At 38.9% G+C, this 24795-nt stretch overlaps 2 protein-coding genes and 1 pseudogene across 9 annotated transcripts in view; all 3 read right to left on the bottom strand.

Moving 5' to 3' along the window:
• PHF11 (PHD finger protein 11) overlaps nucleotides 1-5691 on the bottom strand; it is a 31726-nt gene extending 26035 nt beyond the window's left edge. Inside the window, exon 1 of the mRNA XM_032874070.1 lies at nucleotides 5566-5691. Within this exon, the coding sequence (XP_032729961.1) occupies nucleotides 5566-5659 (94 nt within the window). The 5' untranslated portion in view covers nucleotides 5660-5691. The remainder of the gene's footprint in view (nucleotides 1-5565) is intronic.
• Nucleotides 5692-5714: 23 nt separating this feature from the next.
• Nucleotides 5715-24795, bottom strand: part of SETDB2 (SET domain bifurcated histone lysine methyltransferase 2) — a 58619-nt gene continuing 39538 nt past the window's right edge. For 5 of the 8 annotated variants that reach the window (XM_032874043.1, XM_032874048.1, XM_032874047.1 and 2 more), the window contains 8 exons: nucleotides 21021-21137; nucleotides 20121-20290; nucleotides 18057-18273; nucleotides 17007-17106; nucleotides 15513-15606; nucleotides 12585-12922; nucleotides 10506-10594; nucleotides 5715-6029 (listed from right to left, as the gene is read on the bottom strand). In XM_032874043.1, the coding sequence (XP_032729934.1) occupies nucleotides 5849-6029; nucleotides 10506-10594; nucleotides 12585-12922; nucleotides 15513-15606; nucleotides 17007-17106; nucleotides 18057-18273; nucleotides 20121-20290; nucleotides 21021-21137 (1306 nt within the window). In that variant the 3' untranslated portion in view covers nucleotides 5715-5848. Of the gene's footprint in view, nucleotides 6030-9254; nucleotides 9717-10505; nucleotides 10595-12584; nucleotides 12923-15512; nucleotides 15607-17006; nucleotides 17107-18056; nucleotides 18274-20120; nucleotides 20291-21020; nucleotides 21138-24795 lie in introns of those variants that run through there. The other 3 variants (XM_032874045.1, XM_032874049.1, XM_032874050.1) reach the window with 2 other exon arrangements.
• Nucleotides 11349-11842, bottom strand: LOC116877365 (annotated as a pseudogene).

The following is a 24795-nucleotide window of genomic DNA, read 5'->3' as shown; positions in this document are numbered from 1 at the left end:
ATTGTAATGTGAGCCACAAATGTGAGCCACAGCTGAAAAATTTCTAGGGGCCTCGTTGGGGTTGGGGGAGAAATTAATGTTAATAACATGTTTTATTCAACCATGATCTTATAAGATCATCTTATGATCTTTTAACATTTAATCAATATAAAAATTCATTCTTCAGTATGGAGTCTTTGAAACCCAGTGTACTTTGTACTTATAGTTGTGTCTTAACTGAATAAACCACATTTTTAAGAGCTCCACAGCCATGTGTAGGGACTGGCTACTGTAGGGAACAGCACAGCAGAGGATCTAAAGAAATAGGAGACAGAACTGTTGCCTGCAAGGGGCTAACAAAATAAAATAACAGAACAAATGCCACAAAGTAAAATAACTGCTGGGTGGAAAATGCCATACAAGCTATGGATCCAGGGGAGGAATTTCTCCCGTGGGAGAGAGTGCTGTCAAGGACATGGGCCTTGAGCCGCTATAACTGGAGATGGAGAAAGTGGAGAGGGTTTGGGAGGAACTGGAGACATAAGTAGTGATGTGGGAACTGGCCAAGAGGTTTGACCTGAAGGCAGAAAACCAGTCGGGCTGAGAAGGAGAGTCTGTGCAGAGGAAGCTGGTAAAGAATTTGAGAAACAGATGGTGAAAGACTGCCAGGAAGGATTTTGGAGCAGGGGAGTAACATGATGAAAGAGTTGTTTTAAACAACTAAACTTCAGTAAAAAAGGAAAAACAAAAACACAGCGTGGAATAAAAAAGGATATTACAAAGCTGTCAGACAAAGAGATAATCAATGTGTATGCTTTTCTTGGTCTAAATAAATCAAATTGTGGGGGAAAGAAAAGAGTTGTTTTAAGCTCAGTCTCAACACATCAAGAGAAATACTATGTTCCTGAGTAGGAAGACTACACATTATAATGCTGTCAGTTCTTCCCCAAACAAGTTTTAGGTTTAATGTCATTTCAATTTAAATCCCAAGAAGGTTAAAGAAATTGAAAAAAAAAGAAAAGATTATTTGGAAGAATAAAAGGGCATGGATTGTGAAGAAAACTTTGAAAAAAAATACAAGGGTATATGCCTACTCGATTTAGAACCGTATTATTAAAGATACAACTAGGACAGAAGAGTAGATGACTACATCAAAAGACAGGACAACAAAGTGCAGAGAGAAATAGAACATAATCTATAATTATGAATTTAACATACCGTAAGGTGGCATTTGCATTTCTTCTCTGGCACTGATGTCCTCAGCCCATTTTCTACTAGGTTATTCACTATTTTTCGAGCTTGTTATGTATTCAGGATGACCATTTGTTAGTGATATAGTGGTCTTTTAATTTTGTTATAATGTTCTATGACATACAGAATGTTTAAATGTGTTATTTGATGAAATATATCAATCTTTTATTTTATGGTTTCTACTCTTGGGTGAAGGAGATATAACTTAGAAAAAACCTCTATTTCCTTCTAAAATATTATTCTTATATTAAATGTTAATGTGTAATTTATTTTATTATAAAGTATGTGATGAGGATCTAACTTATTTTCATAGTGGTTAGCCAGATTTTAATCTCCTTTTCATATATTTAATTATTACATATGTTTAGGTTTGTTCTTATATTTCTATTTGTTCCATTGATCACTTCCTCCTCCAATACCACACTTTATAGTTTCCAATGCTTTAGCATATATATTAATATTTGACAACATAATACTCCATCCTAGATGAAAATCAGAAAAAATCCCAATATTTTATTCACTTCAGTCCCAAAATCTATTTTGAAAAAATACTATATTCTTATTTTAAAGGACACACAAACTGGACATGAAAATTTGTAAAGCACAGGCTTAAAAAAAAAAAAGCATCAATTAGAAGGATGGGATAAAAATCCCTAATAAAATAATATGATAACATTTGATAGGCATGCAAAGTTTCTTGTTGTATAAGAGCTAGAAATTTTTGCACAGTGTTATCCTTTCCTTGTGCAAAGCAGGGCTTTCAGACCAGTATCTGGCTGAGCTGGGAGGCTGCGGATACGTGAATATGGCCCCCTGTGTTTGCTCTGGGGATGCTGCCCATTTGAGTTGCACTCCCAAGTCCACAGGCTTCTAGGGTTTTGGCACCTGGAAGTAAGGGCGTAGTAGCAACACTGCTGCCTTCTGACCTAGAGTACTTTTTCTCCTGCTGATGGACAGAAACCCAAAGTGGGGCACACAGGCTCCCCCTAATGGCTTTTCCTTGGTAAAACATCTTCTCATCATCGCTCCCTAAGAGATCTTAGCTCTTCTACCTTGTTCATTCTTCCAGACTGGAGGATGAACAGAACTCGCTGCAGTTGGGGGAATCACATTAGAGCCTTTTACATAGACAGACATCCCCCACTTACCTGAATGCTTGCTATGCGTTATCTGAAACTCCTGGACCACATACACTTGGATAACTGATACTCCTCACCTTCAGAATTCGGGGACTATACAGATTTAGACAGTGAAGTAAGACAGGTGTATTATGGGGGCTGGGGCATTTTAGGGAAGAGTCCATTGGTCTCTATCAGAAGCTGACACTAAGAATAATGAAGAACAGCAGGGCTCCCCGTGGTGCTTCTACTGTGTCTAGCAGACCTAAGGACACACAGAGACTGATGTAACAATTCTCAAAAATGAAACTGGTAGCCAAGAAAAGTTCTACAGAATGAAGCTGCAGAAAAATGATAGGCTGGGAACACATGAACTATGACTAACTCAAACCCACACAGTGAATCTCAGGTCTCTCCAGGTCCACCTCCACCTGGGAAGGGATTGCTAAGGCCACAGCCTCTGCAGAGTTATCAGAGATATCTTCCAAATATTCCTCTTCCCAGATATGGTCCTAAAGCCCACCAGACAAGGGCAATCCAGTCAGAGCACAGAATCTGGAGTAGCCAGATAGGACAGCCAAGAAACACACTTCACCATTAAATGAGTGGATGATGGAAGGAGAGTCACTAATCCTGTAATTCCATTTATAATCCCTTTCTGATAGGGTATGATTTATGTTCTGGACTGGCAATCAATTTATGGTGCTGGCTTGGAAATTTCTTCCTCTTTTCTTCTTTGATCAACTCATTTTTTATTGCAGCTTACTATTTTAGTACTTCCATTAGATATCAGATAAGTGGGAGAAGTCAATTTTATCACTGAGTCTAGTGACTGTACACCTGAAATGGATAAAGACCAAAACAGGAGGCGTAGACATAACCTAGACGCTTGGTAATGAACTTAGAAAATAAATGGCTTTATCAGATTGTCCCTGGATGATGTGACTGTGTATAACTTTGGAAGAAGTGTGTACGTATTTGGGAGAGCCAGAGAACATTACTGGGGACAGCTTTAGAATGTATAAACAGGAATAAGGGTGTGTGTGTTGCAGGAGAGGAGCGGTGGACAGCCGAGGAATAGGGTGTTCAGCGGACTTCTTTAGAATCACCTAACTTAGTCACAAACAGGGATGATTCTCAACAGACATGCTTGTACTATAGGACTTCATTTCCCTAGGCACAGCTGATACTCCCATAGGACCTACCTGTCCAACTCTCAGATATACAGAATTCAGAATAGTAGATTTTAGTTCAGATTGGGCTGGTTTCCCTCCTGTGAAAGACCTTCTCCATCACCAGGAGAAAAGAAGCCAAGCTCCTTAGTGGTACATACAAGCCCATTCATTCCTTCATTAAATTCTTAGTAAGAACCTATTATGCACTGTTTTCGGCACTACAAATAAAATAGAGAATGAGATGAGAGTTTCAACTCTCAAGGAACTTACATTCTAGTAATAGAGACAGACAAGTATTTCTCCTGCTAGCAATAAGTGCTATTGAAAAAAATTAGAGCAGGGAAAGGAGGTAGAGTGTCATGACGGTGGTAGGGTGCTCTTTTAAATAGGATGGGCGTGCAAAGCTGTGGAGGATACATTTGAGAGAGACTTGAATTATGGTGGGGAACTGAGAAATGGGAGGCAAAGAGAGCCCAGAAAGGGATAGGTTTGGGGGCTTGGTGGACCCATAACGCAGTGAGGTGTGGCAGAGTCATCAAGACAGTCAGGGAGAGGATCAGATCAGGACATGGAGTACACTGTAGGCCACAGAGATCATTCTGAAGGTAATGAGAGACTATTGAAGGGCTCTGAGTAGGAGAATCCCATTTGCATTTTGTTTTTTAAAAAGATCATTTTGGCTCCTGTGCAGGCTTGTCTGCATGAGACGTTAGAGTAGGAGCCAGATCAATACTCTAGGCAGGAAATGGGAGATGGTGCATTGGGGCTTGGATGGCAGCACAGGTGAGAAGTGGTCAGGCTCAAGATACATTCTGAAAACTGAACTGACCGGTTTGATTGATGCATTAGATGGGAAGTGAGGAAGAAAGGCACTGAGGGCTGTGCTAAAGGTACTGGCCTGAGCAACTGGATGAATGCAAGGAGTAAGGCTGGTGGATGAACGGGTTTGGACATGTGGGTACACGCAGGAAAATGAGAATTTTCTTTGGGACAGTTTGAGATTATTCTAGGCATTGATGAAGTTGGTTATACCAGGCTGGAGTTTGGGGAAAAGGTCAGGATAGAACCTCATCTCCAATAATATCCTGTAGATAATACTAGCTGAACGAATATATGCAACTGCTTGACTTGTGGTTGCCATGTGACATTTTGGGGCTGGTGCCTTTTTGTGTCATCACCTCAGTATGCAACACCCTTTCAACCGCTCTACCTGTGGTTGACTCTTGTCCTTTAAAACTAAGGGCATCAGTGCCTCCATAAAGCTTTCCCAAAACACCAGGCTGAGTTAGAAACCCCTCATCTGAGACTTTGTGGCTCTTACCAGGTCATCTGCAAGCTGCCTTTTCGATCCTCGAAGATGGGGTCTAACTCCTCTCTCTATCCCTAGCTCTGAGCCCTGCCACACAGTAGGAGCTCTACACCTATTTGAATGAAGGGATGGTGCAGGCTCATAAGACTGTTGCCTTAGGCACAAAGAGGGCTGCTGAGGATCTGAACTACTACATGGAAAGGAGTGGATGGTTCCAAGGAGTCACATTCTCTGCAAGAACTTTCCCAGCTGCTTCCTGAGACTAACCTGACCACTTTTTTTCAAGAAGTGAAGACCACTTCTTTACTTCTTCTTTCCTACTTCTCCCATGCCACTTCTCTGGCAACAGTCTTGGGAGTGAGTGGACTGCATGAGCAGAGTAAACCCCCACCCGAGTTTATGTCTATTTCCCTTGATGTCTCTATCCCCAGTGGAGTAGGATAATGGCAATGGGTGGTCCATCAGCAGTGGGGGAAGTAAACGGAAGTCACACATTTTGCAAGTGAAGCCCTGGGCAGTGGTCTGGGCGCACAGCCCCCTGCAGAATTGAACCAGGACCGCGGGAGGTGAATGCAGACTAACTCCCCTCACAGCAGTGCCGCACGGGCCCAGGAGGCGGGTTGGTGAGGAGGAGAGCAACCAGCGAGCAGGCCGGGGACCCGCCCTGTGGTTGCGGGGACACAGCACCCCCACCTCAGCGCGCGCGCACGAGATGCACTGGGGCGGTACTCACCGGTGGGATGAGGGAGCTGGTCCCGGGTGTCGTGGTCTTCGGACAAGCTGACTCCGTGGGCTGACTTGGTCGAGGAAGACGACGCTTGGTCCATGGCTGCGACCTCAGCTGCTGCCCGATGGAGGCGCGCAGCGCCTGCACTTCCGGAAGTTCGCAGGCGGCTGCCCAGTTTCGTTTTCGTAAAAGCTACGATGACCCATTTCCCCTAACCAGGGGAAGTTCAGGGCAAGAGACACGGACGGTTTGCAGACGGAGTTCTCATTCAAAATGGAGCTCGCATCTTCTACAGATCCGAGTCTGAATCTGATTTGTTTTTTAATATGCTGGCAATCGCCACCCTCCCCAGACTTTTCCTCTTCAGACGGGGAGGAAAGGTAGCCCAAACCCCTGGGATCAGCTGGAGAAGTGATTGCTCTTCTGAAGGATTAACCATTTCTTCTAAATTGTATAACATCAAGTTTGGCCTAAATAGGTATGTCATAAACGTAGGCAGAATTAACTATAATTCCAGTTGTGAGTCGCAAATCTTTATTTAGCACCCATGGGGTACACAGCACCATACAAGACGAGGTTTTCAGTGCATGTAACAAAATATACATGTAGAGAACACAAATGTATATAATTACAGATAAAAAAAAGCTGTTTTGGAAAAGCAGCATATAATAGTTGGTGGTTTGCTGAGGAATTAAAGGAAACTTGCATTTTGAGGTCTTATTTTTGTATTTTGAGGCTTTTTTAAATTTTTAATTTTTTTAAAGATTTTATTTATTTGACAGAGATCACAAGTAGACAGAGAGGCAGGCAGAGAGAGAGAGAGAGAGAGAGAGGAGGAAGCAGGCTCCCTGATGAGCAGAGAGCCCAATGTGGGGCTCAATCCCAGGATCCTGGGATCACAACCCGAGCTGAAGGCAGAGGCTTTACCCACTGAGCCACCCAGGTGCCCCAAGGCTTTTTTAAAAAGGGACGAAAGGAAAATCGGGGACAGCATTAAAGAGAAATAATATATAAAAAGATAACTTGGGTAGTCTCGACAAATATAGAAATGGATTAAAGAACCGAGTCCAAAGGGGAAATAAAAGCAGACTTCAGCAGCCAAGTTTCTGCCCTTCAATCAGCCAAAACAAAGCACTAAAAGAGACAATTAGAGATTAATAGCTCAGCTCAGTTATGATGTGGCACTTGAAGAGACCCATCTCCCACTCTCAGATTTTAATCTCAGCCTTTTATAGTGTTCTACTCTTAGGTATGAGTAGATTGCCAAGATAAAAAACTGAGAAAAGCCTGTAACATCAAAGACAAAGACCAAAGTAAACATACACGGAAAACAAGAAATAAACCTTCGAGGTTGTAAAACATGCAGGAAGAATATAGATATGAATGCATGTGTATACACACACATAAACCTATACAATACACATCATGGTATTTTCAAAGAGATAAGATATTGAAACCATGAACCCAAAATAAGATGCTGTTAAAGAAATCCAGAGAAGAAAAGAGAGCTCTAGCAATTAAGAATATGAGACCAGAAAAATAAAGCATAACTGAAATACTGGAAGTTTTTCTTTTAAGATTTTATTTATTTGATAGAGGAAGACACAGCAAGAGAGGGAACACAAGCAGGGGAGAGGGAGAAGCAGGCTTCCCAACAAGCAAGAACCCTGATGCGGGGCTCAATCCCAGAACTCTGGGATCATGACCTGAGCCAAAGGCAGACGCTTAGCCGACTGAGCCACCCAGGTGCCCCCCTACTGGAAGATTTAAATTGAGAAAATCTCCCAGAAAGCACAGCAAAATGAAAGCTGAAAATAAAGAGAAAATTTGGGGCATGTGGCTGGATTAGTTGGGAGAACATGCAACTCCTGATCTCAGGGTTGTAAGTTTGAGCCCCACACTGGGTGTAGAGATTACTTAAATAAATAAGTAAACTTGAAAAAAAAAATCGTAACTCTTTAAAAAGAGAGAGAAAGAAGATTAGAGAGCCAATCCTGGAAGTCTAACAGCTGAATAAGAAGAATTCTATAAAGAAAGAAAGAATGAACACATGAGGAATAGTTAAAGAAATGGTTCAAGATAATTTCCCTGAATTGAAGGACAAAGATTTCAGATTGAAAGATCACACCCAGCACCCGGGATGAAGGATGAAGATGGACCTTACCAGAAACAAAACACTGGGACAAAGATCATTCTGTCAGCTTCAAGAGATATAAAAACTAAAAGATAAAGAACAGAATGACATCTGACTTCAGTAGTCACCATGGATGCCAGAAATCAGACCATTTTCAGATTTCATAGCAGCAGCATCAGAAGCTAGCAGAAGCCTTCAAAATTGTATTATGGAGGTTACTCAAGAATTCTATATCCTAAAAAAATAGCTATCAAGTGTAAGGGTAAAATAAAATGTTCAAACATGCAAAGTCTTAAAATAGTTACCCCTCAATTTTCCTTTTCAAAAACAACTGGAAGATGTCCTTTACCAATAAGTGGGAGAAAACTGAGGGAAAGGGAAATAATGGAATTTAACTGGACAGATCTGACATAAGAGAGACAAAGGGAATCTCTAGCACACTGATGGATGGTGACAGCTGTGAAGCAGATCAAGATGTCAGGACTTACGTACAAAAATATTTCCCATACTTACCAAGTATCTTCACTTTCAGTGTACAGCCTAAAATTCCTACATCTTTAATGTGAATAAATGGACTTAACTTTTCTCATCTGAACAGGCTTTTAGGTTATATACCTTTTGCTGCTTTTCCTAGTTCCTGGGTTTCCCACTCTAAAACAATTTCAAGTTAAATTTTCATCTAGTTCAATATTTTTAAGCAATTAAATTGAGTCCAAACTTAGAATAGGGTTTTATTTGAACAGTAACCAAACTAAACCCAGAAATGAGTATAGAAAAAAAGAAAAAAAAAAAGATCCAAAACCTCTCAAAAGCCAGAACTACTTTTAATTATTTCTTTTTGAGCCGGTATTCCTCTTCAGGTTCCAAGGGGGAAGTTCCTGGCAGCCAAATATACAACTTTGTTATGGATAAAATTAGTTTTGATGCTTGGAGATTCCCCGTCTTTTCCACTCCATAATCAGGGCTGGGTAACCTATAGCTGAGTGTAACTCCTTTTTTCTCTACAAAAGCAATTTACACATCATACCCAGGAGAATCCAAGAAGCTGTTCCAGACTTTACAAACTCAGTCAAATTGCTTTGTTTTGTTTTGGTAAGTGAAAACTTTTGTCCAGCACAATCCCTTCTAGAGGGCCTAAGTAAGCCAAGTCTGACTAGTTTCTAAGTTTTCTTCTCTTATGGCTCTCCTTTACCTAGAACAAAAATATTCCAATTCCTCCAGGTTTCTATTCCCTCTTTTCTTGTCTGTGTTTGAACTGGAATAGTAAGAATATGTAGAAAAGAAGTTCCATCTCAAGGAGTGCCAAAACCCTCCCTCTTAGCACTCAAATGGTTTGATGAGACAGAGTTGCATGCAGCCAGAGCTGCTCCAACTACTGTTAAAATACTTGGAAGTAAAATGCGTAAAGTTAGTTCTTACCTATTCCTCAGGTTATGTTGTCCACCTTATGGCTCATAATGGTAAATTATTTGCCAAGAATTAAACAGATTTTTGTAGGTAAAGATGTGAAATTTGGCCCTTTGGGGGCATAAGCTCAAAGATAATAATCACAAAAGTAAGAAAGAACTGAATTCTATTGTAACATTTGTTTCTCTTAATATATAATTCGCAAATAAGTTACAAACTGTATAATAGTATTTCATATAAAATATACACTTCCATCCCACTTGTGTAAAGTTGAATAGCAGAAAGGATAAAGAGAGAGCCTACGTGTATGAAAATGTCCTTATTTTGTTCCTAGCATTTCTAAGTCATACAAATGAATTCCCTGACAAGGGTAAACTGAAAAGAATTCTCTTGATGGATCACAACCTAAGTTAATTCCACTGATGACTGAAGGTTCTCTTACATGGCTCTAATTGCAGCATGAAAAGCTAATCTCATCAACAGGCATTAGCTACAGATTTATAATATTTTCTTTCTACACTTATTAACCCCACACTGGCAGAGGATTTCTTTCTCAGGCATAGTCCCAGCTTCATACCCATAATCCCATGTTAGTTCTGTTCTTGCTTTCACATACCTAGAAAGTAGAAATTAAAAAGCAAACATAAATTACTCTGAGTAACTACCAAATGAATCAAACTTGAATATATCAATTTATTAACATTATAAACCTTCAAAAATCTGGTTTCTTCTAACAACCTCCCCCCCCCCCCAAGTTAGGCATGCTCTTTTATTAAGAATAATCATTTGAGTTTTATTTCAAATCCACCAAAATCCTAAGTAAGAAACCTGTCAACATTCACAAGAAAGGAAGTGTTTAGCAAACAGTGGAACCCAGTGATGTGATGATGTCTGTGGTATGAGGCCTGTGGTGTGACAGCTGGAGGCAGTTCTGACTTACAGGAGATATAGCATTTTCCATCATTTATTCCCTGAACTGAACTGGGTCAGAACTGATATTTTTGTCCTTTTGGGCATTAATTCTCCAGGAAATAAGGACTGAAATTTTAGCTGTTTAAAAAAAATTTTTTTTTTTAAGATTTTATTTATTTATTTGACAGAGATCACAAGCAGGCAGAGAGGCAGGCAGAGAGAGAGGAGGAAGCAGGCCCCCCGCTGAGCAGAGAGCCCGATGGGGGGCTCGATCCCAGGACTCTGAGATCATGACCTGAGCCGAAGGCAGCGGCTTAACCCACTGAGCCACCCAGGCGCCCCAGCTGTTTAAAATTTTATTGGCTAGGAAGTTTGGGATAAATGAATATTTTAGGGTAGCAGATATTAGGGGCTATCACACATATTTCTAAAAATATTTTTCTGTTGTTATATTTCACAATTTCAAAATTAAATCACATAAGAAATTTCAAACCTGTTGGTGAAGAACGCCACCAATGGAAAGTTTCTGTCACGTGTTTCTACAAAAACATTCTGTACCAAAAGATTTGGGCAACAACTATGCTGTTAAAATAAATACATAAATAAACACAGAGGTTAGATATAGCAAGGAGTTTGATACCTTGTTTTTGAAACATTAAAATACCATTCTAACACATCTTACTTATTTTTGTTTCTTTCCCTTTTTTGCTGACCTACACTGTAAAATATCACAGACTGTGATTTTTTTAATAGTAGGAACTCAATCAGAAAAGCCCTCTTCTGACATTCTTACCTTGCTGGTAGAAATGCAAAATGGTACAAACTTCTATAGAAGATAATGTGTCAATTTTATCATTATTATGAATGCATTTATCCTTTGATTCAGCAATCCTATCTCTGAGAATGTATTCCACAGATATATCTGTACATGTACATGTATCTGTACATGTATCTATGTATTTGATTATTCATTAAGCACTGTTTTTAATAATAATTATTATTCTAAACCATTTAGAAACAACCCAAATGTCTGTCCAAATAACAATGGTTAAGTGAACTTCGGTATATCCAAACTATGTAATTCTATGTAGCTATAAACAAAAACAAACACAAAATGAGGGGCTCTGTGTACTGATATGGAAAGATCTCCAGAGTATATTGTTAATTCAAAAAGCAAGGCACAGAACAATGAATATAACATGGTTTATGTAAGAAGGGGGGGGAATAAGAATATATATATATGCGTGTATATATATTCACATATAGTGTGGGGACAAGGTGAAAAGAGGCATAGTTAAATTTTAGGGTTTTTTGTTGTTGTTATTGTTGTTGTTTTACCAGAAGAAAAAAGGTTAATACAAAGAATATATGTAACTGAGTTTTATGTCATTGTCAAACAGACCCTCCGGAAAGGGGACATTATGTAAGCAATTGATGTCTCTGCTGAACACAACAATTAGTTACCTTTGCTCAAGGCTCCTAACATGATACTATTTTATCCAATTACCACCATTCCAATATTGTTGCCTACTGCCCACTAGCACCCGCCTCTACACATTCATCTATGCCGGATTCATAAGAGACCAAATCCTTGCAATACTCCTTGAACATGTCTGCCACCATTCAATTTCAATGACAACTTCCTGTCCATACATTTTTTTCAACTGGGCTGGTAACCTTTACTCATGGTGCTTACCATGAATGGAGGCAGACTTGGAGCTACCTTGAAACAGAATTTTGTTCAGCTGTATGTATGTATTCTGAATGGCTTTTTGTTTCATGTATTCATTTTATTTCTATTTTTAAGTCATGAATGTATTTTCTATGTAAAAAAAAATAAAAGGAAGGAAAGAAAGAAAAAAGAAAGAAGAAGGAAAGGAAAGAAGGAATAGAGAAAGAAAGAAAAGTCCTATTTTTTCCTCCTCTAAACAAGAGACTAGCTCAGGTGGTATGCTGACTGGGAGGGTAAAATCAAACATACTGTTATGGTGCAGCCACTTTCAACTTAACTGACTTTTGGAAATAAAGCCATGACAGTCCTTTGCTGGGGATACTTCTTTAATGGCTCTCCAGACATGTTTAATGGCTCTCGACATGTTTGGCAATAGTACAAAAGCAGTCAAAGTGGAAGAAAAAACAGCAGCTGGGGGACAGAAGAAGAAAGTAAAGGACTCTATTTCTTGTTAACCAAGTATCCTCCTAACTAGGGGGAAAAGAAACAAACCAAATAAACAGACCGCCTAGCAAGGAAAAGCTCTTTGTTTTTAAAGATTTTCTGACCTCAGGTGGGCAGGGTGGGGGGTGGGGAGGGGGTATTAAGGAGAGCACCTGTGATGAGCACAAGGTTTTGTATGTAAGTGACAAATGACTAAGTTGAGAATAATATTGCACTGCATGTTAACTAACTGGAATTTAAATAAAAATTTGAAAAAGAAAAAAAGATTTTCCAACTCCAGAATCTTTTTCTCTTCTGATGGCAGGTGAACTACATATGGTTGCACATAAATTTCAAACCATTCAAAGTAGCACAGAAAAAAAGTTTAGAAATGTGAATCTCAGCCCACATACTCACGTTAAGGAAGCGGCCCACATTCCCTTCTTTTGTGGCATCCAATAAAAACATGCTCCCTTTATTGAACTTCTTTAGTGAATCAGGTGAAATATTTTTGGTTTCACTTGGGAACTCTTTTTCACAAAAGACTTGGTGATTTTGATATGCTGGAGTTTCTTCTTGGGGCTTTTGCATTTGAGCCTTGAGCTCCTTTGTAATATTCAGTTTATCCAATGTGGCTGCTTGGTTACATCTGCCCCCTGATGGAGTCTCTTCTCTACATTTAGTTATATCTATCACATCCGATTCAATCAGCAGATTGTCTTCGAAGTCTTTAACTTGGTAGGAGCTTGAATCCTCTAATAAATATTTTGGAAGGAAGTGTCAGCAAATATATTTGGCTGATCAATAGTCCTGTGATTAACATACTAATTAAAAGCTAGTTGCTTTAATTATTACTAATCCTTACAATATGTGAGGGTAGACATTACTCCAATTTTACAAATGAAAACTTTGAGCCTTTGAGAGGGTAAGAGATTCACCTGACCTGTAATATAATGAGAAGTGGGGTAAGAAACCCAGAAGAGTCTCAAATGTTTGAGAAATGTCTGGTTCCAGGTTGGCTTCCTACTACCTTTTTATTAATGTACCTATTGCCTCCTGTTACTATATTTAATCTCTACTCCTCATAAACTGACTTACCTCTCTTCAACTCCAGAATCTGCATTTGAGTATATTCTAAACACCTGAAACAGAGCAGGTGTTTAGGGAAGTACTCTAGGCCTTTAGAACACCAATGAAAGGCCTGAGAAGACCTTCTTGGTATCACCTTCAACAAGTCCCAAGAGTAATAATAATTGTACTGCTATGGGTTTTGCACACATTAGTGACTGAAGGTTTTGCAAGATGAACATTCAATATTTATACCTTTACAAACAATAATACTTTAGAACAAGATGAACTGCCTTAATCATTTTTCTTATTCAATAATGGAAATAAAATTTTTTAGAATATTCAAAAGTGTGAATCCTTGTCAAATGGAGTAAGTAAAATCATTTATTTTTAAAAAGTCACTTGTGCCACCTAATTTAGTGGCACAAAGAAATTGGATTTCTCTAAATGTTCTTGATCTAATCATTATTGTTACTACCTGCTGTTTCTACATGTTCTCATATTTTAATTATGGGTTACTCATGAATCATAGTAGTACATAACTGATTTCTGTAGTGCCTACTATATATAAATATATACACACACTGTAGCAATTAATGAAAACAACAAAAGAACCAAAAGCAAGAGTACTCATTATGACTCACATGCATTTAATGGTGAAGAAAATCAGAGTATGTCATGCCAAAATATGCTTCCTTGACATAATTATTTTAAGCTAAGAGTGATTAAGTAGCCTGTGCAAAAAAATTTCTTTGCCTTCCCCCACCTGTTTAAAAGCAGTACATAAATTTACAAATATGTCCTCCCTCCTCCTACCAGGAAGGACAAAAGTTAGTCACCAGAGACAGCTTTAGACCTTTATCAGGCTGGAAACCAAAGGAGAGGAACCTACATAATGAACCTCACTAATGAGCATTTATCCACTCAAGGTCCTTTTCCTTTGTCTTGTCACTCCTCTAAAAATTTATTGTTCTTTGGCAAAGATGCTAGATAAGCCAGAGTCTTTTTTTTTTTTTTTTTTTTTTTAAGATTTTACTTTTGAGTAATCTCCACATCCAATTGGCCTTGATTGGCCACATGCTCAGTCACATGCTCCACTGACTGAGGCACCCCTCTAAGCTACTTCTTTATGTTATTTATCTCTGAGTACTCCCATGTGTTACATATGTGATACACATGCTAATGGTGATTCCTAGTAATAAGTTTCTGCTTGTTTTTCACTTGTCAATCTGTCAGTCTAATTTACAAGGCCCCAGCTGGATAACTAAAATGAGTAGAAGAGGAGATTTTCCTCCCCTTTGGTGATAAATAATTATAATACATAAATGCCCTTTCTGATAGACCTTTTCTGTCAAATAGCTGCCCTGCTCCCCAGCCCCAATCTTGATCTTTTAAAACCAGGTGAGGAGTTGGGTATACAGAGGCAAAAATACTCTAAAGGAGAAGAGGCAATGGCTCAGTTATTCAAAAAGGGTAATCTCTCAGCAGTATCTTCCCCAGTGAGGGATATTATGAAAAGCAAAAGTACGAAAATCCAGGTTTGTCAAATTGTAACATAAACCACTACAAGACTGGTAACACTGAAAGACAGGCACTCAGAATAGCAATATTCTCGCTTTTCACTGAGCATCCCTATAGCACTGTTGGCTGTGGAGTACTACAGAATGATGTATCTTAATTTTAAAGGAGTCCCTAAAAGAGTTAGGAAATGGCTGCTTTGGACAATGCTTCCAAAGCCACAGATAACACTGAGAACTACGAAGACTCAGAGTTGTCTACTCCACTTCTTCCTGCCATGCCTCAGAGTCACTGTTGGCAAAAACAGACCAAGAGTTGGCAAACTTCTGCAAGGGACCAAATAGTATTTTAGGCTTTGTGGGCCATCCAGTCTCTGTTGTGACTATTCAGTTCTGCTGATATAATGTGAAAGTCATCAGAGATAATATGTAAATGAAAGTGGCTATGCTCTAATAAAACTTTATGGACACCAAAACATAATTTCATATAATTCTTGTCACAAAATATTATTCATCTTATTTTTTTAAAGTTATTTAAAAATGTAAAAATTATCTTAGCTCATGGGCCATACATAAACAGATGGTGGGCCAGATTTGGTCCACAAATTATAGTGTGTCACCCTCTGATCCACACAAGTAATAACTTTTATAATGAATGCAGCTTGTTTGTTCTAAGTTTGAGAAAATAAGCCACAGGTATTGAGCAAGATAGACAAAAAGGCATAAGAGGCAGGCTATCACAGAGTGAAACAAAGCCTACTTTTCATTTCCTCGGCTTTGGAGTTCAGATGTACTTGGGTTGGTTTAAATCCATCATTATCTTCTGAGATGACAGACTCTGAGGAAGCAAATCCCTTAAAAGAGAACAGGTAAGATGTCTTTACTTTCTAGGTCAGGACAAACAATTTAATGTAGCAGTTAGACCTCTTTTCATCAAGTGTCAGTTTTCATAAGCTGTAGCTACCACATTAGTTTTGGAAGACTCAAAGCTGACATCATAAGAAATCTCTGGAGTGATGGAGCCCTTCTGGCTGTGTTCTACTTCTGGGCACTCCAGTAAGCCACAAATTATAGACTTAATTTATCAAAACTGTCAAGACAGTCTTTAGGCATTAAAATTTAAAATAAACTTCAAAGACATCTATCTGAACCCCTCAATTCTGATACCAGATTATAAATTCGGCTTCAACTATAAGATGTGCAAAGATAAAAGCACACTTTGGCCAGTTTTTACTTCAAGGACGTTAAAGGAGTTGCTGGTGTTTATGAGTTGTAGATACAGCAATCACTTTATATGTTAATGATAACTTTAAAAAAGGTTATAAGCTTAACACCACACTTGGCACTCAACTGTTCAATAAGTGTTGACCATTATTATTATTATTATTCAAGTTACTTAAATAGTTAACATTTATTGAGCACTTGGGTGTCAAACACTATGCTACACCAAGTTTCTGAAGCTTATCTCATTTAATCTTCTTAACTCTGAGATAGATACTATTCTCATTTTACAGATAAAGGAATGTAGACATGGACATGTGACCCAGGTAGAAAGCAGAAGAACTGGAGTTCTATGTGGTCTAATGGCCTAACCTTTTCATAATTATGTGATCTTGAAGAGGTACTTACTGTATGTACATCACTAGGCAGAGGGCAAATATTGGCACATCATGTAGGGCAGAGTTTTTATTTTTTATCAACAAGCCCTACTGTGAACTACCTTTATGTCTTCCTCTGTTCTTTTTCCTGCATCTTTCATTGCTTCCAAGTTATAGTCTCTGGCTAGTTTTTCTCAGTAGAGACTGAAAAGTATACCTTCAGAAGTTATCATGTAGAATGATTGTGTTCTGGATGATTCTTTCATTAGGCTTTCTCTTATACCTCTCAACCTTATCTTCTTAACATAAATTACTTCATCTTTTTCTTATTATGTATCACTACCAACTCTGGAACATTCTAGCTTTTCTATAAATTCTCAGAACTAGACAGCTCTCAGTTACAGTGGAACACATTGTCAGATCATGATCAACAGTCTCCTTATGTATCTAAGTTGGGAACAGGCCAATGACCCTGGAGGACACTAAGTAAATAAAACACGATCCTAATACTTCAAGAGTATGCCCCTTCCAAAGTAATAAAAGAAATCCTACACATTATTAAATTACACAAACAACTGGAATTAAGTAAAAGACAGAAAGTTGAAATCACAGTTAATGTTCTCATAAGGGCCCCATCGACATTTTGCAGTTTTTACCATCCTTTTCCCATTGCGTTGAATAATGGCTGTCTTCACTTTAGGACTTCTAATGACTGAATGATATTGAATTCTTGAAATATTGTTATATTTCATTTCTCTGAAAAGGAAAAAAAACGTTATTCTATATATCACTAAAAATTCTCTTTATTGGACCTTGAAATATAGGTATCACTGTTACATAAGTATCCATTTAGAAATTAATCTAGTAACACCTATGCTTATCTCCCGCTAAAGAAGGAAATATATTTTACAGTCAATCATTTTTGAAGTATTTTTAAAAATGAATCTGTGAAAAGGTTTGTGAATAAATGACAGAAAATAAAAAGGACAGCAAAAGTTGTGACATCCATAAAGACTCTGATTAAAGGGATAAGTCTTTTTTTTTTTTAATTTTTTTTTTAAAGATTTTTATTTATTTATTTGACAGAGAGAGATCACAAGCAGGCAGAGAGAGAGGAAGGGAAACAGGCTCCCCGCTGAGCAGAGAGCCCGATGTGGGGCTCGATCCCAGGACCCTGGGATCATGACCTGAGCCGAAGGCAGAGGCTTAAACCACTGAGCCACCCAGGTGCCCCTAAAGGGATAAGTCTTTTAAAAGTAAAACTCCACAGGGGTGCTTGGGTGGCTCAGTGGGTTAAAGCCTCTGCCTTCGGTTCAGGTCATGATCCCAGGGTCCTGGGATCGAGCCCCGCATCGGGCTCTCTGCTCAGTGGGGAGCCTGCTTTCCTCCTATCTCTCTCTGCCTGCCTTTCTGCCTACTTGTGATCTGTCAAGTAAATAAATAAAATTAAAAAATAAAAATAAAAATAAATAAAAGTTTAAAAGTAAAACCCCACAGATGGGACACTGAGGAGATAAATATGTTGGCTAGCTTTTAAAATTATAAGCATTCTAGATTTCTCAGAGTTAAACTTAACAACTGTGAAGCAAGTTGATATATAGGAGATACATAGGAGTAGTGGGGGCAGGGGGAGTCAGAAACAAAAGGAACCATTCTTGTTCAATAATACAGATCAATCTTGACTGGGTTCACAGTATCTTACTTACATAACAGGCTCTTTTAAATTATTACTGAACGTAGGTAGATACTCCTCAGTCTCAGCACTTTTATGTGTTTCCAGTTCTAATGGGATAACTTCAACCTCACAATCTGCAGCTTCCATTTTCCTCTTTTTTGAAAACATATTTTTCATAATATTCTCTTCTTTTCCATTTTCACCAATAGCATTAGGTTTCTCAGTGTTAGATCTGCTTAGTAATCTTCCTAAAAGAAAAAAAGTAAGAGTTTATTAAGAAAAAAATAATATAATTGCTAAGCAACAAAAGAACATCTCCATTCTGCTCCATTACTAAAGATCTCTGTGAAATGTTCCATATTTCTATAATGAAAATAAATACATTAATTCACCCTAGGAAACTCTTGTAAGAAACAATAAATAAAGGACCACTAAGAGACTTCCTATCTTCCAGTATATGAAAAAACACTGGCCATATAAAAAAAAGCATTTGCCTGTTCTGATATAAAATGAAGGGCGCCACATAGTGAGCTCCACTCTTAAGATTGCAGCTTTTGTGTCTAGTTAAAAATATCTAGTTAAGGGGCGCCTGGGTGGCTCAGTGGATTAAAGCCTCTGCCTTCGGCTCAGGTCATGATCCCAGGGTCCTGGGATGGAGCCCTGCATCAGGCTCTTTGCTCAGCAGAAAGCCTGCTTCCTCCTCTCTCTCTGCCTGCCTCTCTGCCTACTTGTGATCTCTGTCAAATAAATAAATAAAATCTTTAAAAAAAAAAAAAAGTCTAGTTAAAATGCTTTATCAGTTAAAACTTGTATTTTTTTAAGGCTCCTGGGTGGCTCAGTCAATTAAATATCTGCCTTCAACTCAGGTCCTGATTCCAGGGTCCTGGCATCGAGCCCCATGTTGGGCTCCCTGCTCAGTGGGGAGTCTGCTTCTCCCTCTTCCTCTGCCGCTTTCCATTCCCCCACCATCTCCACTCCTGCTTTCTCTCAAATAAAATCTTTTAAAAAAAACCTGTATTTTTTAATAAAGTAACCTATATAAATGTAAGGCAATTGTGCCTATTGCTCTCATATTAAGTTCTGGTGTAATATTAAAACTTAAAGTTTATGCATTTTAAGGGACTCAAAACTATAGTTACCAAGTCAAAATCAGCAGCTAAATTAGAGAGGTACCTTAAGTACATTTTCTAGTAATGCAGACAAAGCTAATGATACTTCCTGGACACTATGTGGCTCCTTATAAGGCAGCTGACTTTCATCAAAGAGTGATTTTGAGAAATATGAGAGATTAATGTGTAGGCAAATTGTGTAGTATGTGGATCCAAATGTGGCTGTTATGAATTATACTAATTCTTGCTTTCACTGAAGTGAACCTGGAATTTCAGATGAGGATGGTTGCTCTGGTCCCTATTGCTTTCCTGCCAAGACTTGGTCTAGCATAATTCCTTCAGACTGGTTCCAGAGCCACGTATCCTCAACCTTTCTCATTTCATGGTACACACAGGGAGTGAGGCTTTTTGCCTGATACTCCGGGGAAAATGGCTGAGACTATGGCAACTGATGTTTCTGGCCGAGGTGTTGTGACCAGAAAAAATCAGTAATGGCACAACCATAAAACACTGGTTGAGAAGCTTTGCTTAGAGGTGGGCAACTTGAGTTCCTGAAATGGAGGGAGCTGCTTAAAGTCACTGCCTGAATCATCCTGTGCAGATATTTATTACAGACTTAACTTGTTAAATTCTAACAGTTCAAATTATTGAACAAGATCATCTTTGGCTGATAATCTTTACCTTAGGAAGTCAGTCATTTAGCTTCCTTATTCAAAAAGTCTTAACTTATCCTAAAGCATCTATAGCGATGGAGAAAAAAAAATGCCTCATATAATAACCCAAGTTTTATCTCTGAGCCTTTTTTTTTTCTTCTGGAATACCCAGTGTCTCCTCATCCATGAGTGCTCGATTTCCCAGTCACCTGCCCTCCTCTGATGCTCCTCCTCTATATTGTTGCTCCTGTCCTTGCTATAAGATCTAGTAAAATGGAGATTCAGAAATGCAGATCTTACTACAGTAATTTGAATAGTTAACCTTTGCTTTACCTGAATAAATGCAAACAAATGTCCCTCTGTCAATGTCATCTAGGCAGCGTACTCCCCATCCCTTCTTCTCAGTTTTGAACACCTGTAGCCTCACTTGAGGTCCATGCTGGACAACTCGGTTTTGACACATTCGTCGATTACACTTGCATAACAGGCTGCATTCATAAATGCTGTCAATAAAATATGCAAGAAAAAAATCAATCAGATATCCTAAATTAAAAGCAAAAGCAGTTTACACCGCTACCTCACTAATACTTAGGACAGGAGGAGACTAAGTGTGAAGCCTTCCCAAGCTACGCTGCCTGGATTCTCATCATAGCTTTGGATGAGTTATCAATTTTCCATTTTCTAAAATGGGGATATATAATAGTACCTATGTTGTAGGGTTGTTTCATGATTAAATGAGTCCGTATTTACAAGGTGCTTACGGCAATGCCTGGCACATAATAAATGTTAGCTTTTTAAAAATGTCTAGTAATGTCTGGGAAAGGAATATCTTGGAAGAAAGCTTTTCCATTTCTCTATATTTTTTAATAACAACAATTTTGAAAGTTTGAAAATTCCCAATTCTTAGATGAGCTTTGCAAATTCTATTTCTCAATGGGGAAAGAGCTGCCCAAAGGAGTCTAACCCTAGAGGGTAAGAGCCAGACTCAAAGCAGATGGGTGTTTAAGTACATTCTGCATGCTGTGTGTGCTCTCTGACTTACATTTCTTTCTTTTTCTTTTCTGACTTTTATTTCCAAGAACAATATATAAATTTGGTTTTTTATTCCTTAATATATATTTTTGGTATAAAAAATTAATATTTAATGATATCTATAAGACTACAGACCACAACAATAAAGTACCCACCTTCAAAAATACAAACACCCTGCAACAAATCCTCAAGGTATCTTACCCAGTAGGTATTTGTCTCTGTAGTCTTTTATATTTATATCCAGTGGTTATTTTATTACTTGACAAGGGGCAAGTCTTGGCATTCCTTGCTGTCAGTTGAAGACAAGCACATTTTGTTCTAAAGGGAAAGCAATGGATGAAGAAGTGAGAATAAAAAAGCACCAACTTAAGTAAAGAGAGTCTTGATAAAAATGTAAATAATATAGTAAAGAATGTAATTATATTTAGAATAGTCACTTAGCTCATGGACAGTTGGACTTCTTCCCTAAAGAAGAGATCTCTTTAAAGGACAAAAACTGGGGCACCTGGTTGGTATAGTCCTTAAGTGTCTCCCTATGGCTCAGGTCATGATCCCAGGGTCCTGGGATCAAGTCTGCTTCTCCCTCTGACCCTCTCCCCTCTCATGCCCTCTTTCTCTCTCTCTCTCTCAAATAAATAAATAAAATCTTAAGAAAAAAAAAAGATGGCAATGTAGGAAGACTCTGAATTCACCCCCTCCATGAATATATTATATCTACCTAATTATTATAGAGCAATGCCTCCTGAAGAACTGAGGGCTGACTGAAAAGCTTCTGCACACACACACACACACACACACACACACACACACAAGACAGACCACAGAGAGAGAGAGAGAGACAGAGACAGAGACAGAGACATAGTAACGAAGGGAACCCCCACCACCTCTGACACTTTGAACTGCAATGAGGAGGGACTATTGAGCAGATCTGTCTACCCTGGGGCACAGAAAAAAAGCTGTGGCTTAAAATGACAACTAGAATATAAAGGAACTAGCCCTAGACCCCTGCCATTTGGCAGGGGAGCAGCTGCTGGAATCCTGTCTGGGTTATGAGGCTGGCAAGCACCACAGTTTACGTTTCCTCTCCACCTTGATAGCACAGATCAGAGTAGGATCTGAATGTCTTAGTCTGCCTGCGACCTCAGCAAGGGCATAGAAAAAAGCCTCAGTTTAAAAGAGCTACTAGAATACAAAGGACTCGACCCTAGAACCATGCAAAATGGGAGGAGAGATGCTGAAACTCTCTCCAAGTCAGAGGGGCTGGTGAACACCACGGTTGATATTCCCCCTCTCCCTTGATACTGCAGACAGGGAAAGGGTCCAGGTACCCTAGTGGGTCTATTGCTGCAGTGAACTCTGGGCCCCTAACCCACACCAGCCCTAGCCATCCCATCGAAGCAGCCCCAGTGCAGCACACAAAGCACACACTCACTACAGCTCCAGCCATCTCTCAAGGTGTGTCAAGATGACACAGGTGCAAAGTATCCTAGAACAGTCCAGGCTCATACCACCTTGGCTCCAGATGATGTCTGCACACCCCTTGTGCATAGTATCCTAGAACATCCTGACCCATACCCTGCTTCAGCCATTGCCACCCTACCAGAGCTCTCCTGAATAAAGAACTATGGGGACCCCTGGCCTCATAACCCACTTAACCTTCAGCTGTACTCACAGGGTGCCCTCTCTATAAAGAGCCCTGAGACCATTACAGTCCATACCCACTACAGCTTCAGCTACCTGGCCAATGTGCTATGTGCACTGAGAGCCCTAGGACGGCTCATCTCGCACCAACTTCAGTTTCAGGCATCCCACTAAGACAGCCCCAGCACAGGGTCCCCTGGGGCCTCCAGCCCACAATAGCCAGCCACAGCTCCTGTGAGCCAGCCAGTCACCAGGTACATAGTCTCCATAGACATAACCATGCAACGATCATTTCTTCCAGTTTAGGAGAAGCAATCATTCTGCCTGATTCATAGAAACAAAGACAAAGTCAAGCAAAATGAGGAGACAGGAACATGCTCCAAACAAAGAACTACACAAAACCTCAGAAAATAAACTAAATGAAATGGATATAAGCAATATTCCTGATAGAGTTCAAAGTAACAATCATGAAGATGTTCACCAGATTGCAGAGAAGACTGGATGAACTCAGTGAAAACTTCATCAAAGAGATAGAAAATATGAAAAAGAATCAGTCAGAGTTGAAGAATATAACTGAATTGAAAACTACACTAGAGGGAATCAATAGATTAGGGGATGCAGAAGAACATATTAGCAATCTGGAGGATAGAGTAATGGAAACTACCCAAGCTGATTAATGACAAGGTAACAGAATTTTTAAAAAGGAGGATAGGTTAAGGGACCTCTTGGACAGTATCAAGTGAACAAACATCTGAATTATAAACATCCTGCAAGCAGAAGAGAGAAAGAGGTAGAAAACTTATTTGAAGAAGTAACAGCTGAATATTTCCCTAACCTAGAGAAGGAAACAGACATCCGGGTTGAGAACACAGAAAGTTCCAAACAAGATGAACCCGTAGAGATACACACCATGACATATAATAATTAAAATGTCAAAGATTAAAGACAGAATTTTAAAAGCAACAAGAGAGAAGCAATTAATAACATACAAAGGAAACCTAATAACACAATCAGCTCGTTTTTAGCAAAAACTTAAGAATTAAAAAAAAAAGTGCTTAAAGAATAAAATCCACAACCAAGAATACTCTGTCTGGCAAGATTATCATTCAGAACTGAAGGAGAGAGAAAGATTTTCCCAGACAAACAAGTTAAAGCATTTATCACTATCAAACTGACCTTTCAAGAAATGTTAAAAGTGACTTCTTGAAGTGGAAAAGAAAAGGCCATTAGAGGAAAATTATGAAAGGGGACTCACAAAATTAAAAGATATAAAATATGACAACATAGATATAAAATGAGGTAGAGGGAAATAAAAATGAAGCTCATTTACAGTGTGTTCAAATTTGAGACCATGAGCTTAATATAGACTGTTATACACTTAGGATGTTATATGTCACGATTTTATTTATTTTAGAGGGAGTGAGACAATGTGCACATGAGCTAATGAGTGTGGGCCGAGGGGCAAAGGAACTGGGAGAAACAGATTCCCCATTGAGTAGGGAGTCTGACACGGGCTCGTTCCCAGGACCCCAAGAACATGACCTGAGCTGAAGGCAGTTGCTTAACTGACTAAGCCACCCAGGTACCCCTTAGGACGTTATATATAAACCTCGTGGTAACCACAAACCAAAAACCTGTAACAGAGACACAAAAGAGAAAGAGAAAGAAAGCCAAGCCTAACTCTAAAGAAAGTAATCAACTGTAAGGAAAGAGAATAAGAGAAGAAAAAAAGGAATAGAAAAGAACTACAAAAACAATTAACAAAATGGCAGTAAGTACATGCCTATTAATAATTATGTTAAAAACAAATGGACTAAATGCTTCAATCAAAAGATAAGACAGGTGCCTAGGTGGCCCAGTCAGTTAAGGATCGATTCTTGATTTTGGCTCAGTTCATGGTCTCAGGATTGTGAGACTGAGCCCAACGTAAGGCTCTTTGCTGGGTATGGAGCCTGCTTAAGATACTCTCTCTCCCTCTCCCTCTGCCCCTCCCCTCCTTCTCTTAAAAAAAAAAAACAAAAAAAAAAAAACAGAGCAAAATAAAAAAACCAAGACCCATCTATATGCAGCCTACAAGAGACTTACTATAGACCTAAAGATACATACAGACTGAAAGTGAAGAGATGGAAAAAGATATTCCAAGCAAATGGAAGTGAAAACAAACCAACCAACCTGCAGTAGCAATACTTGTATCAGACAGAATAGACTTCAAAACAAAGACTGTATTAAGAGACAAAGAAGTGCATTATATAATGACAAAGGGATGACTCTAACAACAGGATATAGCACTGTTCAGTATCTAAGCATCCAACACTGGAGCACCTAAATATATAAA

The sequence above is a fragment of the Lontra canadensis genome, unplaced genomic scaffold (assembly GCF_010015895.1).
Source record: "Lontra canadensis isolate GAN:19392208 unplaced genomic scaffold, GSC_riverotter_1.0 scaffold51, whole genome shotgun sequence".
In the NCBI taxonomy this organism is placed as follows: Eukaryota; Metazoa; Chordata; class Mammalia; order Carnivora; family Mustelidae; genus Lontra; species Lontra canadensis.
This window is presented reverse-complemented; position numbering and strand designations above follow the sequence as displayed.